Source organism: Emiliania huxleyi (assembly GCF_000372725.1).
Source record: "Emiliania huxleyi CCMP1516 unplaced genomic scaffold EMIHUscaffold_48, whole genome shotgun sequence".
Lineage (NCBI taxonomy): Eukaryota > Haptophyta > Isochrysidales > Noelaerhabdaceae > Emiliania > Emiliania huxleyi.
Genome location: NW_005198391.1, coordinates 593,220 through 608,012, shown reverse-complemented (window position 1 = coordinate 608,012; position 14,793 = coordinate 593,220). Strand labels below are relative to the sequence as shown.

The following is a 14,793-nucleotide window of genomic DNA, read 5'->3' as shown; positions in this document are numbered from 1 at the left end:
CTCCCCCTCTCCGCCCTCCTCCCCGCCCGCCCGGGCTCGGTTCGCGGGGGTGGTGACGGCGCGGGCGGCGACCTCAGGCACTCGTCGGACTCGTGATCGTGCTCGCGGCCTCCGCCGGCTTGCGCGTCTGGCTCGGCTCCTCGTCCGCCATCTGACTCGTGGCCACCACGGGACGCCAACTCACCCGCCAACCGACACGAGGCGACGCAGGCCGGCAGAGGCGCGGGCAGAGGCGCGGAGGCGGGCGGCAGTGGCGGCCTACACGGAGGGTGGTCGTGGCGAGCGGCGCGAGGGACGCCGCTCTTCCCAGCGCGCGTCACGGCCACGAGGAGCCGCGTCGTTGGTTTATGGTCTAGGGCGGACGGGCGGCAGTGGGGGAAGGGGGAAGGGGAGGGTGGGGGGCGGGGAGGGAGTTGCGCAGTGGGCGCGCGTGGGAGACCGCTCGAGAGCCACCGTGCAGTGGCGCACGCGCCGCGGTGCGGGGTGCCGGGTGCGGCGCTCACTTATGTGCGTGCGCGCCCCGTTCGCACGACGCGCGCTACGGCTAGATCCCTCTGTACCTGACATCGCCTTGGTAGTAACTACCTTTTCCGATGACTGCGCACGCACGGCTGCCACACAACTGGAGACAGACTCGAGGCGAGGCCTCTGTGATTGGCCGGGGCCTCGTCCCACAGCACAGCTGCAACCACAAACCTAAGACAGCCCGCTCACTCCGCGGCAGCGGCGGCCTTCTCCTTGGCGGCGCACTTGTAGTCGAAGAGGTCGCACTTGGAGCCGCCCCGGTTCTGAAAGGGGAGAGGGGGGGGGTGAGAACCGGCATGCGACCGGTGGCCATGGGCCGACATGCACCGTCCACGGCAGCGGCTTGTTGCGGATGCCAATGTACTGGTACGCGACCTGCGCAGTCGTCAGCAGCTCAACCCACTAGGTGTGCGCACGGAGGCACCGGACCGGGTAGGGAGCCGTCGGCAGTGGGACAAAGGGGTGGGTGTGCACGCACCTCCTCGTGGTGGCCGTGCTTCATTGTGGCCATGACGAAGCACGTGTAACCGACCACGCATGGAATGGCGACATACGAGATCTTCTTCCACTTGTCAGTCTCGGCTGTGCGTCGCAAAGTGCGGGGTCGGTGGGGCGGAGAGGGGAGGGGAGGGAGGGCGCGGGGGAGGGAGGAGGGCGTACCCGCGGCGTGCGCGGGGTCGTGCCCAAAGTTGCGCACGCCCAGGCGCGCCAGGGCCGGCGCCTTGCGCGCGCTGGTTCGCAAAGCGCTCAGCATAGGACTTCGGCTTCTCGGCGATACCAAGAATTAGGGGTAGGCTTGGGACATATCAGCTGCGTCTCGACAGTCAGGGGGGCGACCCTCGCATCTCCACGCCCGGGACACGGGCAGGAGCCCCACGGCATTCAAAGTGCAAGCACCGGCCGCGGCCCGGTGCCGTGGGTGAGCAACCCACTCCCCAGACCCCACCTCCCAGACACAACCCGCACACAACCCCCCACATTACGCGCGCTGTTTGGGCGGTGATTTTTCTCGTACTGTCGCGCACATAATCAGCTCTTCAGTGCAGAGCCACAACGCACACCGTCGGAGAGGGCGAGGGGCGAGGCCGAGGGGGGCCGCCCCCGGTGCGGCGTTTGGCGGTGTCGCATTTTCCGGGGTGCATGTCAGGCCAACGGAGCCGCATCGTGCCGACACGCGCGAGCAGCGGCGTCGCTGGCCACCCGCACGCGACCCAAACATCAGAGGCGACGGTCGGCGCCCGGACATGAAGACAGCAGGCGGCGGAGCCCTCTGCTCAAACGCGCACTCGCGCCCCCGGCAGCGGCTGACGGCCGCGCGGCTCTGGAAGAGCGCACGCGTCGGGGCCCAACACGCACGAAGCTGATCGTCGCGGAGAGCCCGCCCCGCGAGCTTGTCCTGGACACCCAGCCCCTCCTGCAGGCGCGCCATCCCACGGCAGCAGCGGTAGCCGGCCAAGATATCGGTTCGTCGGTCGATCATCGAGAGGAGCATGGCGCGCCCCTCAGCAGCTGCCGCGGGCGAACCCGTGCGCGCGGAGAGCGCCCCAGGCAAGCTCGCCCTCGGCGCCCAGCCCCCGTGACAGGCGCGTCGCCCAGTCGCAGCAGCGGTCGCCGGCCAATAACTCGACTCGTCGAGCGGTACTTGAGGCGGGAAGTGCGCGCCCCTCGGCAGCTGGTGCGTACGGAGCGCAGGCATGCGAAGACCGACCCCGAAAAGCTCGTCCTCGGCGCCCAGCCCCTGTGACGCCCGCGAACATATTTCGGCCGTGGGAGCTGCCAGAGATGTTCTCTCCGTGAACACCCTTTTGCAGAAAATCGGCGGGAACGGTGCCTTTAAGCTTTTCCACATCGCAACATAGAAACCCAAACACAGGCAAACAGCAGATCAACACCTAAGCCCAAATCACTGTGAGAGTCGTGATTTCTTTTGGTTAATAAAAATCTCTCGGCATGGCGCATGGGCGGTCCGAGGAGGAGCGTTTTTTGAATCCTTTCTTTTTCAAAGTCTTTGAAGGGGTTCTTTTTACTTTTTCAAAGAAAACCGAAAATGAAAAGGTCCCAGTGGCGTGCACCTCGATCCTGTACCGTGTTTGTTATGACCCCCCCCCAATGAACACACCAGTGAGGGAGGGCGAGACGATCGAGGGGTCCCGTACCATGCGGAATCGACCCTATCCAGTGCTCAAGTTACTACTCAAGTGCTCAAGAGGCAACGGGAGGAACCGCGGCAGAGGATGCAGTGACGTGAACCCCCCCCCCCCCCACCGCTCACCCACGCGCACTGGGCCTTGCACTTGCCGTTGGGCTCCTGTCGTCTAGACGTGGAGACGCGAGGGTCGCTCCCCCTTGCCCCACCATCTCGTGTGTGGAGAAGTTTACCCTACCTTACTTGATGAGTGAGATTCGATAATCCGATGAATGTGAATTCTCAATAACAAGGCTGTGAACCACCTCGAGAGCTCATAGACCAGCGCGCAGCGCCGCCATAGGAAGGATTTCTTTTCAATAACAAGGTCTGTGAAGAGCACGAAAAAAAGAGAGACACATAGGGGTCCCGTACCATGCGGAATCGACCCTATCAAGTGCTCAAGTGCCATAGATGGGCCCAGGCAGCAGGCTCCACACCACCTGACTCGCGTCGTGCCACCTGAAAGCCACAAAATGCCGGATTTTGCACGAGACACACGCGGAAAGCGGAATTCGGAAAGCGCCACGAGTCCTTTGCAGCCTTTTGCACAAAAATGCAGGTGGCTTCAGCCACTTGCTCCATGAGCAAAACAGTCCAAAAAACACCTGGAGCAGATGGCTTACGCCGCCTGTGGCCATGGACAAAACCGTGCAAAAAGCACCTGGAGCAGATGGCTTACGCCGCCTGTGGCCATGGGCAAACAGTGCAAAAAGCACCTGGAGTAGATTCCAAACGCCGCCTGTGGCCATGTGAGCGCTCGGGTGGCGCCAGGTGGCTTCGCCCCCCTCCAAGCCACCTGCCCCCCCTCGCCATACCTGCCTGGAGGGCTGGAGCACGTGCGCCACCTGGGCCCGGGCAGGTGGCTCCAGGTGGCTTCGGCCCCTCCACAAGCCACCTGCATGCCCCCCCTCGCCACACCTGGAGGGCTGGAGCACGTGCGCCACCTGGGCGTCACTTCGGGAATTTCATCGTGCGTGTTCTTTTGAATAGGAATGTACTATACACCGCCTCGGCACCACGAGTCGCCCCCGCCGCGCCTCCACAATCCACTCTCGCAACTCTACCGCGCAGCCAGCACACGACGGTCGGCGAGGCCGACAAAGCTCTGCATGGCCTGGTTTATCGGGGATCGAGAGATGGCGTATTATCGGGCAGTCTTCTCATTGACGAGTCAGACTGCTCAGCGTCGGCAGCAACGGCGCGTGAGCAGCGCAGCCACCGGCTCCTGCGGCGTTTGCAGCCACACCAAACGCCCGCGCGGGCCGGGTTGAAGCCCCAGGCTTATGTCGACGCCGGACATTGATTGTAGCCGCCGATGACCGCCGCAGGCCCTCAGTCACACCCCACAGTCCCAGTTTGCAGCGCGGGGAGGAGCGGGGAGGCTCGCGTTTGGCAGGCCAGCCCTTCCGTGGCTCGGATTTTCCGTTTCCGAATTCAAACTTGCGCCAGGTGGCGCACGTGCTCCGGCCCTCCAGGTGTGGCGAGGGGGGGCATGCAGGTGGCTTGGAGGGGCCGAAGCCACCTGGAGCCACCTGCCCACCCATCGGGCCCAGGTGGCGCACGTGCTCCAGCCCTCCACGTGTGGCGAGGGGGGCGGGGCAGGTGGCTTGGAGGGGCCGAACCCACCTGGAGCCACCTGACCAGGCCCAGGTGGCGCACGTGCTCCAGCCCTCCTCGTGTGGCGAGGGAGGGGGGGCAGGTGGCTTGGAGGGGGCCGAAGCCCTTGGCGCCACCCGAGCGCTCACATGGCCACAGGCGGCGTTTGGAATCGACTCCAGGTGCTTTTTGCACTGTTTTGCCCATGGCCACAGGCGGCGTAAGCCATCTGCTCCAGGTGCTTTTTGCACTGTTTTGCCCATGGCCACAGGCGGCGTAAGCCATCTGCTCCAGGTGCTTTTTGCACTGTTTTGCCCATGTCCACAGGCGGCGTAAGCCATCTGCTCCAGGTGTTTTTTGCACTGTTTTGCTCATGGAGCAAGTGGCTGAAGCCACCTGCATTTTTGTGCAAAAGGCTCTAAAATGGCCGAAATCCCTGGTGGCGCACGTGGCGATTGCCACGTGTGTCTCGGCTAAGAGGCCTCTCCAGGCGAGAGTCAGGTGGCACGACGCGAGTCAGGTGGTGTGGAGCCTGCTACCTGGGCCCATCTCTCTCAAGTGCTCAAGAGACACATTTGAACGGAAAACCAAAGGAAGGAGGCAAGCCAAAGTGGAGCGCCCGGCTTCTCTCTATCGTAGGTGCACTCGCGCCGGGGACATACCGCGGAGAGCAGGCGCCTCGCAATGGGCATACCGTGGAAGCAGTGGTCGGACATCGCAGTGCTCTTCTGCGCCGTGGTGACATCGCTGGTTCTCTGGCCTTCTTCTCTCGGCCTCAGTGGCGACAACGAAAAGGACACCTACGCCAACTTCTTTGAAGAAATTCTGCCAAGTGACGGCCGCCTCTCGGGGGCAGCGCGGTTTTCTCTTAACGACGCCGATTCATATTTCCTCATTTGGCGTGGACAACGGGATCGGTTTTCATGGGGCCCTCATGATCGTGCGCGATGGCGACGACCGGATGAAGTGCAGCGTCGAAGTCCTGGATATGCAGTCTGGATTCTGCAGAGCAAGTTGCGCGTTCGTTGACACACGCAAAAAGAGGTGAACCTCGATGATGCACGCAAGTTTGCCAACGGGTGGAATGGTGGGAGGTATGGCGTCCAGGGTCGCTGTGGAGAAGACAGACAACCCTCACTCGGACGTTCTTGGCCGGTTCCTTGAGGCTTTGGTTATGTCCGGCAGCGAGCTCCACGTTGCCATGATCGGTGCTGGCACCGCAAAAGGAGACGGCGACTAGACGGCGACAGAGTTCGACTAGGAGTTCGAGTCTGACGTCCACGAGGAGAACGATCCTGAAAGGATGTCGGGTGACTTGTCTGTCGACTAGTGTCGGAGGTTGGATTAGGTACTCGAGTAGGGGTGGGGTGCTGTCAGTGAGCGAGAGCAGGCGCACATCGCTTCCAGGGAGGGGGGCGCGCTTCTCTGTCCACACCACAGTCTGACCCCCCCCCCCCCCGCGCGCCCCTGGCGACATACGAGATCTTCTTCCACTTGTCAGTCTCGGCTGTGCGTCGCAAAGTGCGGGGTCGGTGGGGCGGAGAGGGGAGGGGAGGGAGGGCGCGGGGGAGGGAGGAGGGCGTACCCGCGGCGTGCGCGGGGTCGTGCCCAAAGTTGCGCACGCCCAGGCGCGCCAGGGCCGGCGCCTTGCGCGCGCTGGTTCGCAAAGCGCTCAGCATGAGTTCGGCTCTTCGGCGAAAAGAAGAAACGCGCGCGGCCTGAGGCGCCGGGGGTGGTCTTCGTAGCTCCGAGTAGATGGGGCGTTCTGCTGCTAGGGGAAACCCGGAGCGCGGAGCTAACCCTCGGAGACCCGTGTTTATTTTACGGCCCTTTCCCTGCGAACGCGCACCCCCCTAGGGGTCAGGGCTCTCTAGCCCGTAGCCCGATGCCGATCATCCGGCCCGCTGGGTGCGCTTCTTAGCTCCCCGGCCCTGGATGTGCGGTTGATGACTGCACTCCAAGTGCTCCAAGTGCTCCGATAAGGAAAGAAAGAAAGAAAACGGACAACGCAAGGGAGGGATGGGAGGACGGCACGCCGCCACCACACAGGGATTTTAAGCAGAGGGGTGTGGTGCACTAGCCGTCGCCCACCCTTGGGCGTCCGTCTCTTCCTGTCTCTCTTCGCAGTCTCTCTCCGATTCTCGCTGCGATCTTCGTGCCACCTCGCGGTCGCCCCCTTCTCGTCGTGCTCTCCCTTGTCGCTTCTTCCTATGTCGCGTCGCTCTCCTTTCGGCGCAGCTCTTCCGATGGAAGGTAGCGGGATCCTGCCGCCGCCTTTTTTTTCTGAGCGTTCGATGGCCGATCCGCGTTTCGACGAGGAGAACGCCGCCCTCAAGGCGCGGATCGAGCAGGTCCTGACGCAGAGCGAGGAGGAGCGTGCCAGCTTCCGCGAGCAGTGGGACTCGCTCTCCGCCGAGGCGCTCCGGCTAAAGGAGGCGCACGACGTGCTGCACGCGAGGGTGGCGAGCCTGGAGCAGGAGAAGGAGGCGGCGCGGGTTGAGCACGGGGAGCAGCGCGACCGGTGGTCGGCCCAGCTCGACGCGGCGACGCGCGAGTTCGAGTCGCTGCGCGAGCAACTCATCCCTCCCGCCGACCTCGAGGCGATGCGGCTCCGGCTCGTCGAGGAGGCGGCGGCGCCGCACCGCACACGCGCGAGCGATCTGGAGGCGGAGCTGCAGCGCGCTCGCTCCGACGCCTCCGCCGCACGGCGCGACGCCGACCGGCTCCGCGCCTCGCACGACGCCGCCGCGCTCGAGCACGCCGCCGCAGCGCGCGAGGCGCAGGCGGCGCACGAGACGGCGCTGGCAGAGGCGCGCGCCAAGCTCGACCTGGCGCTGGCGGAGGACGCGGGGCGGTTCGAGCCAGCGGAGCGGCTGCGCAAGCTGCAGCGCGAGAGCGCCGAGGGGCGGGTCCGCCTCGAGCGGCTGCTGGAGGAGGTGTGGCCCTGCCGAGAGTGAGTGAGGGCTTCGTAGCCTCAGCCTCTGACGCTGCCTCCGCCCCTCACTCTCCCCGTGGCCAGGTGTCCGACCTGCGCGCCGAGAATGAGGCGCTGCGCGGCGCGAGGGACGCACTCGAGGCGTCGCAGGCGCGGCGCGGCGGCGAGGACAAGGCGGCCGCGTGGTTGGCGCGGACAGAGCGCGAGTCGCTAGAGAGGCTGCGCCGGCCACGCCTCTGCCGCCAGGCTGCTCGGCCCTGTCCTCGAGCTCCTCGATGCCTGCTCGGTAGGAGGATCGCCCACCTCGGCTCCCAGCTCGACGAGGCTCGCCTGTCCAACCAGCGGCTGCACGAGGCGGCCTCGCGCCGAAGAGACGGGCGGATGTCGACCCGCGCCAGCAAGCCTCCCGCCCTCCTCTCCCTGCCCCCCGGCCCCGCAGGCGCACTTGAGGCTGGAGGCGGAGGTGCGCGAGAGGCGTGCGGCGGTGGACGACGCGCAGCACGCGCTCGCGTCGGAGCAGGCGGCGGCGGAGGCCCGCTCTGCCGACGCGGTGCGCGAGCTCGAGCGTCTCAAGCTCGAGATGGAGCGCCGCCACGCGGAGGCGGCGCTGCAGGAGGCGCTGCAGGGCGGTGGGAGATGCAGTCTCTAACGTGGTGGAGACGGCGGCTTAGGCTGGCCGGCGCGAGGAGGCGCTGCTTCGCGCGCGAGACGAGGCGGCGGCGGCGGCGGCGGCGGCGCAGCGAGAGGCGTCGCTCGAGCTCAGCCGCGCACGTGATGAGGCGGCGGACGAGGCGCAAGCAGCGGGACGCGACTGCCGACATGTGTCACGTGTGCGAGATGCGTGGCGTAGGCGGCGGGCAAGGCGCGCCGCCTCGAGGCGCAGCGCGCCGAGGCGCTGGAGGAGGTCGCCGCGTTGCACTCGAGCGGCGCGGCGGCGTTCGCGGCTGCATCTCGGCTGCGCCTCGGCTGCATCTCGGCTGCGTCTCGGGCTGTAGGCGCGGCGCAAGTTGCGGCGGAGCGGGACAAGCTCGCCGGGGCAGTGGGCGAGGCGGCGACCTTGCGGGCGGAGCTGCACGGCGCGGTGGTCGCCAAGGAGGCTGCGGTCGACGAGGCGGGCAGGCAGCGGCGCAGGTGGGAGGAGGCGGAGGCGCGGCACGCGGCGCTCGCCGCCGAGGTGGAGGGCGCGCGCAGGGAGGCGGCCGAGAGCAGGGCGCGGGCGATGTCGCTGCAGGCGGCGGAGGCGGAGGCGGCGGGGCGGCAGGACAAGCTGGGGATGCAGCTCGAGGTTGCGACCCGCGAGCTGGCGAGGGTCAAGGCGGAGAGCGGCGCGCTGCAGGCGGCGCTCGTCGCGAAGGTCAAGGCGGCCAAGCGGGCGTGGGCGAAGGAGCGGCAGCTGCTGCGGCAGGGCGAGGCGGCGCGGCTGCGGCAGGTGCAGGCGCTGCGCGCGGAGCTCGAGCGTTCGAGACGCGGGCTGCCGGCCGGCGGCGGCGGCGGCGATTCCGCGTTCGGCGAGGCGGACCCGGTGGTTGTGACGAGCGCGCGGCTCGAGGCGCACGGCTTGGACGGGCTCGTGCGGGACGAGCACGCGGTGCAGGCAGAGATCCAGCAGCTCAAGCGGCAGCTGCTCGAGGGTATCTAGGAGGCCGCGCGGGGGAGGGGGAGAGAGGGCCCAGGCGGCAGCCGCGTTCCATCCATGCTGCATTCCCTCGTGGCCGCCCTTTATGGCGGGCGGGGCACCAGCATGTCCGTACCGACGGGTTGCTGCGAATGACAGGTTGTTCTATTGTCAGTTATGTCCCCGTTTATTCAGTATTTCACACTCAAGCCAGCGGCACGAGGGCTTCAGCCACACAGCTACGTTACCATGGGAACGCGACCCACACAAAGCACCAAAGTTAGGCATACCCCCCGGCGCAGTGTCCCCCGCTATGTGTCGCCGTTTGTCGGGGCACGCTATCCTGTGTAGTCAGGGCAAGTGGGGGCGGGGTGGACAGCCCATCGTCTTTACGTTGGGACCTCTCTGCCCAGTCCGGGGGTGCGTCGAACCTTCCATCACCCTGTCGGAAGCGGCGTGCCGGTGGAGGCACGTCCGGGTTTTGGAAGTAAAGATATATTACTTTTTTTCAGTATTTCACATGTCACGGCGCATGTCTTGCATGCTCGGCCATCGCGGGCGGGTTTTGCTTTTCCCTTTCACGATCACGTATGTGTGTGCGTCGGCGTCGTTTTTCTCATGCGCCGCTTTCCACACATTCCAGCTTGAAAGTCCGCGGCATGAGGGCCTGCCAAGCAAAAAGAATACACACCTGCCCGTCGCGGTTTCTCTGAGAGCTAAAGAAAGAAAGAAAAACCGAGAAACCGAGAGCAGAGGGGTGGAGGCCTCGAGGTGGAGGCTGGAGCCTCTGGAGCGGTGGGCCGTGCGCGTGGGGAGGTACCAACCAATTGGTTGTTTGGTTGGAATGACGATGATGAATGAATGAGAGAGGCCACAAGTAACAGCTATTGATTTGCAGTGTGGAGTACCTTCATGCCACCTCGCGGTCGCCCCACTCTCGTCGTTCTCCCTCCTGTCGCTTCATCCTCTGTCGCGTCGCTCTCTCCTCTACCTCGTCCTGCTGCGCCGCCGCTGCCGATCCCTTGCTCTCGCGGCTTCTTCTCGCGGCGTATTTTGGCCCCTCGAGTTTATCAAGCTCTCCTTCCTCGCGCAAGGACAAACAAAACACAAAAATGTCTCTCTCAAATGCTAAAAATCTCTCTCGCAAGGACGACTCTTCTTTCTGGAGCTATGGAGCTATGAAGCGCACCAGCGGGCCGAATGAAATTTTTTGTAAGGTGCCTATATGGGCTTCCAGTATCGGACCTTCAAGACATGCGCTTTTGGCCGGTGGTCGGACATTTTTCTCACGTCTGCAGCCCACGATTGCCGTTTCATAGCAACGAATATCCCGCCGCACGTTTCGCGACACACAAAGGTGGAGGAGGCAATGCACGACGACTCTGCCGAGGAGCCGCCAGCAGAGAGTAGCGCCACTGACGGCGCTGCGGCCGTCGAAGCTGACGGTGGCAGTCCGTCGGAGCAGGAGGTGCACGAGCCTCCCAGCGGCACCGAATCCGCACCTGTTGAGGATCAGGCGGAAGGCATTGCAGACCCAGTGGCTGATGCTCCTGTTCCGACCAGTGAGGCAACTACAGAGAGTAGTCCGGACGCCCAGATCGATGGTAGGGATGCAGCGGCGGCAGAGACGAAGGAGGAGGCAGAGGGCGTGGCGGCGCCGGTTGCGGCAGAGGCACAGGAGGAGAACGGGGAGGTGGCGGCAGAGGCTGAGGGGGAGGGGGGGAAAGAGGAAACAGAGGCGGAGACGAATAAGGGGGAGGAGGCGGCGGGCGAAGTGCCAAAGCAGCAGCAGGAGGAGCCTGGAGAGGCAAAGGACGAGGTGGACGAAGAAGAGGATGAGGACGAGGATGGCAGCTTTGAGGCGACCGTGCCAGCCGAGTGGCAGCGCGTCATGTCGACGCGCGCCTTGCGAGAGGCGTCTCCGCTGCCGCTTGGGGACCTGCTTTCGGCGATTGGTGAGCTTGTGGAGAGCAAGGTCAAACTTGACGCCGCCGACCTCGAGCCTGGTCAGAGCCGCGCCTCGATGCCCTCTCACGTCTGGCAGTGGGCCACAGAGCAGCACGGCGCCCACAAGCTTGCCGAGGCGGCGCTGGCCAGCATCGTCAAGGGTGTTGAGGCCTCGTGGAGAACACATAAGAGCGTTCGCCTCCTGGGCGAGCTCTGCGGCATGGTGAAGGAGCCGCACGAGGAGGCTGTCAACCGAAGGGTGCTCGGTCTCGTGCCGTCCTTGTGCGACGCGGCACCGATCGCGCCGACCCTGGTGGGCGAAGGAGAGAAGGCCACTGTGCCCGTGTCGCGCGCCACATCTGCGATCGCCTCGCTCGACCTGTCCGAGCCCGCCCTCGAGAAGCTGGACGCCTTCACGGCTGCCGACGCGGCGGCGCCGCGGCTCGACGTGCTGCTCGTCGCGCTCATGGCGCCCGTGCGCGAGTTGGTCGAAGATGCCGCTGGCGAAGCGGCGGGCGGGGCCGCCGCCGGGGAGGGCGAGGCGGCGGGCGCGCCGATCGGCGAGGCGTCCGGCGTGGGGGGTGGCGCGGCGTCGGCAGCGGCTGGCTGGCTCGCCATGGCGGCCAAGCTGCCCGTCGGGAAGGAGGAGAGGGTGGACCGGAGGGCTGTGTTTGACGTCTGCACGGCGGCCTCGACGATGGAAGCCGAGGAGGCGAGGGCCGGGCTGATGCGACACTTGCAGCCGGGCGAGACACAGGCCGAGCTGCTCTCGGCGGCCATCGAAGACGGCTTTGAGCGCGCCGAGGAGGCTGCTGAGGCGAGCGCACCGTGCGGGGCGGGTCCGGGGTCGTTGGGCCGATGGGGCTTCTACCTGCTCATTGTCTACGTGCGCCAGTACATTGAGCTGCTGCTGATGCTTGAGCGCGCGGCCGAAGGCCGCATGGCCGCGCCGGTGAGCGCCGACGAGTTTGCCACCGTGTGCGGCAGAGTCGCCGAGTGGGGCGTCGTGGTCGACGACGCGGCCGCCGCCTACGGGGCGCTCTGTGGCGGCGGCGAGCTCGCGTTCGGCGTGTTCGCCGCGTGGTGCCTCAAGCTCTCGCTCGCAACCCTGACCGCAGACTGCCTCGAGGCGGCGACCCTCGAGAATGAGGGCGGGCTTGCGGCCGACGGCGCGGCGCTGCTGCCGCCGCCCGAGCCGCTCGACCCGGTGCTGGAGGACTCGGAGCGCTCCTTCTCGGCGACCGACCTCGGGTCCGTCAAGAGAGGCTTCTACGACGCGGCCGAGGCGGACGCCGCGAGCGAGGATGTGAAGCGCGAGTTGAGCAGCAAGCTGGAGGAGCAGACGAGCCGGCTCGAGGAGGCGCTGGCGGAGCTCGAAAAGCTGCGCACGGAGCGGGAGGAGCAGGACCGGAAGATTGGGACCGTGCTCGAGGCGAACGACGCGATGGAGCGCCAGCTGAAGGAGCTCAACGCGGTGGTGGAGGGCGTGGTCAAGCGGGAGCTGCAGCGGGTCAAGACGGTCAACGAGGCTCGGGCGGGGAGGCACGGGGGCAGGGACCCGCGGTCGCGCTTTGGGCGGTGAGAGAGAGAGGTCCGTCCGCGGTCTCGAGGCTCTCGAGAGCCCCTGTGCGCTTTCGGTACGCTTGTGGTGAGGTCTGATAGGCCCCGAGCCAAACACAGCGGGTGGCGTGAAAAAGTTCACCCCAACTTGGAGGAGAGACCTGTCATTTCCGTCTCTACACACTGACTCGAAGAAAACAAATATGTACCGGCAGGAGGCGGGTTCGCGGCGTCTCCACTCTCTCGGCGTTCATTTGACCGCACCTGTGGCCCTGTGGCCGGGTGAATATAATGTCGATGTACCGAACACTCCTCCTCAGCCAGCTGCTTGGCGCGGCCGCACAGGGCGAGCCGTGCACGAGCGGCGCCCAGGAGGGCGTCTGCACCAACTACCAGAACTCGCTACGCTGCTACTTCGACCCGGCGTGCGGCACGGCCACCGTCTCTGCGATGGGGCTCGGGTGTGGTGCGGGAGGGTACGCCAAGTGCCGGTTCTGCGATGGCTTCTTCCCGGCGTGCCCGAAAGTTCCGCCCTCCCCACCTCCGCCCCCTCCCCCACCGCCTCCGCGGCCGCCACCCTCTCCTTTTCCTAATCCGCCGCCGCCGACAGAGCCGCCACCGTCCCCTCGTGCGCCGCCGCCGCCGCCACCCGCGCCGCCGCCGCCGCTGCCGATGGCGCCGCCGCCGCCGCCGTCGCCGGCGGCTCCACCGCCGCCGCCGCCGCCCGCGCCGCCGCCGCCGCCACCCGCGCCGCCGCCGCCACCCGCGCCGCCACCCGGCCCGCCGATGCCAAGCCACCCGCCCCCACCAACACCATCCTCTCCGCCGCCGAGCCCCCCGCCGCTGCCGCCCGAAACGCCGCCGCCGCCGCCGCCAGAGCCGCCGCCGTCTCCGGCGCCCATGATGCCGCCGCAGTGGGGGCTGGTTGCCTTTGACGCCTTTCCGCCAGAGGTGGGGTCTCTCCCGCACCACTCGCACACACCGCTACACACCCGCTCTTCAGCTCCGTTCTGCACGCCCCGCGCCGTCGCAGTCCGTTCCAAACGCTCGGCGCCGCCCAGCTGCCGCACCCGCGTCCGCGACCCCCTAGGCGGGCGGCTGGGAGGGCTCCACCATGTACACGACCCTGTGCGGCAGCCTCGGCGTGACTGCAGTTGTCCTCGAGGGCTACGAGCTGCAGGCGAGCAGAGAGAGAGAGAGAGAGATCTATAGCGGGCTACGAGCTGCAGGCGAGCAGAGAGCACAGAGCGGTGTCGAGGGCCTCCCGCCGCGGCCCCCCGAGGAGTCAGGCAGCCACCACCCCCGCCCTGCCCCCTCTCCTCGGAGGATCCAGCGGCGCCCCGCTCCCCCTCGCCCCTCGGCAGTCACTCGGTCGCCACTCCTTCATCTCGAAGACGTTCAAGCTGCCGCAGCACGACGCGCTCCGCGTCGAGCTCGACCTCATCAAGATCGACTCGGAGCCGTCGGAGGAGGCGTACATCTTCGTCGACGACCTCCCCGCCTGGTCGCAGCAGCTCGCACCTCTCCCCGCCGAGCAGATCTGCGGCGAGCCTGGAGACGCGTACCTCGACTACTTTGTCCGTGCCGACGCCACCATCCCCCACACCGACCCCACCGCCACCGTGACCATCACCACCACACTCGGAGGCACCTCCCACCAAGAGTCGTGGGGCGTCGCTAACGTCCGAATCTCAGTCCTCTTCCCCTCCCCGCCTGCCTCGCCGCCCCCGCCGCCAAAGCCGCCGCCGCCCGGAGCGCCGCCCGTGAGCCCTCCGCCCTCGGCGCCGCCTCCGCGCCCGCCGGCCCCGCCTCCGCCGCCGCACCTTCCCCCGTCGCCGCCGGCGCCGCCCTGGCACCCTCCTTGGCCGCCCATCCACCCGCCCTCGCCGCCACCCCCGGGGCTGCCGCCCTCGCCGCCGCCGCCCTCCTCGCCGTCGCCGCTTGCTCCGCCCGGCTGGCAGATCGAGTACGCGGACCAATTCCCCGGGGGCGAGGTGGAGTGGTCCGCGTGGAGCTCAAACGTCCCGTGGACAGCGGCGACCAAGGAGGCGGTCCGGCTGGCCGGCGGCGCGAAGGCTCCCTCGGTGACGCGCTGTGGCCACCACGGCGCGTGTGGATGCCTGCGGCGGGGACGGCCCCCGGAGCCGGCCGCGCCTCCTCACCTCGCGCCGTGTGCGCGCACAGGCGTGCTTCTGGGCGGCTACCTCACGCTCGGCGGCGGTGTCCAGATCGAGCGCATCTACGGCACCGCGGCGATGCTGCCAGCACACGCTGCCGTCAGGCGAGCCCGCCGACCAGCCCTCCTCTTCCCCTCCCCGCTCGTGCACCGCTCGCCGGGCTGACCGCCGCCCAGCCGAAGTCACGCGACCTGAAGGCCGCATGGCTTTGGGCAAGCGTGGAGTCAGCGGGGGGGAACGCGCCCGCGGC

At 67.1% G+C, this 14,793-nt stretch overlaps 4 protein-coding genes across 4 annotated transcripts in view; 3 read left to right on the top strand and 1 right to left on the bottom strand.

Moving 5' to 3' along the window:
* Positions 1–710: 710 nt before the first annotated feature.
* On the bottom strand, positions 711–1,279 carry EMIHUDRAFT_211632 (hypothetical protein; the record flags this gene model as incomplete). Its single annotated transcript, XM_005767793.1, has 4 exons — positions 711–788; positions 853–927; positions 1,004–1,107; positions 1,186–1,279. 4 exons carry the CDS (start codon positions 1,277–1,279, stop codon positions 711–713), a joined length of 351 nt encoding a protein of 116 aa, XP_005767850.1.
* A 3,179-nt stretch (positions 1,280–4,458) lies between these two features.
* Positions 4,459–5,549, top strand: EMIHUDRAFT_211628 (hypothetical protein; the record flags this gene model as incomplete). The annotated part of the gene is made up of 5 exons (XM_005767792.1): positions 4,459–4,491; positions 4,689–4,771; positions 4,984–5,059; positions 5,130–5,353; positions 5,417–5,549. 5 exons carry the CDS (start codon positions 4,459–4,461, stop codon positions 5,547–5,549), a joined length of 549 nt encoding a protein of 182 aa, XP_005767849.1.
* Positions 5,550–6,603: 1,054 nt separating this feature from the next.
* Positions 6,604–8,883, top strand: EMIHUDRAFT_103373 (hypothetical protein; the record flags this gene model as incomplete). The annotated part of the gene is made up of 6 exons (XM_005767791.1): positions 6,604–7,245; positions 7,329–7,429; positions 7,491–7,530; positions 7,684–7,794; positions 8,095–8,148; positions 8,293–8,883. 6 exons carry the CDS (start codon positions 6,604–6,606, stop codon positions 8,881–8,883), a joined length of 1,539 nt encoding a protein of 512 aa, XP_005767848.1.
* Positions 8,884–14,329: 5,446 nt separating this feature from the next.
* EMIHUDRAFT_451755 (hypothetical protein) overlaps positions 14,330–14,793 on the top strand; it is a gene marked incomplete at its 3' end in the record, with an annotated part of 2,015 nt that continues 1,551 nt past the window's right edge. The window contains exons 1-2 of the mRNA XM_005767790.1: positions 14,330–14,472; positions 14,551–14,647. Coding sequence (XP_005767847.1) covers positions 14,622–14,647 — 26 coding nt within the window. The remainder of the gene's footprint in view (positions 14,473–14,550; positions 14,648–14,793) is intronic.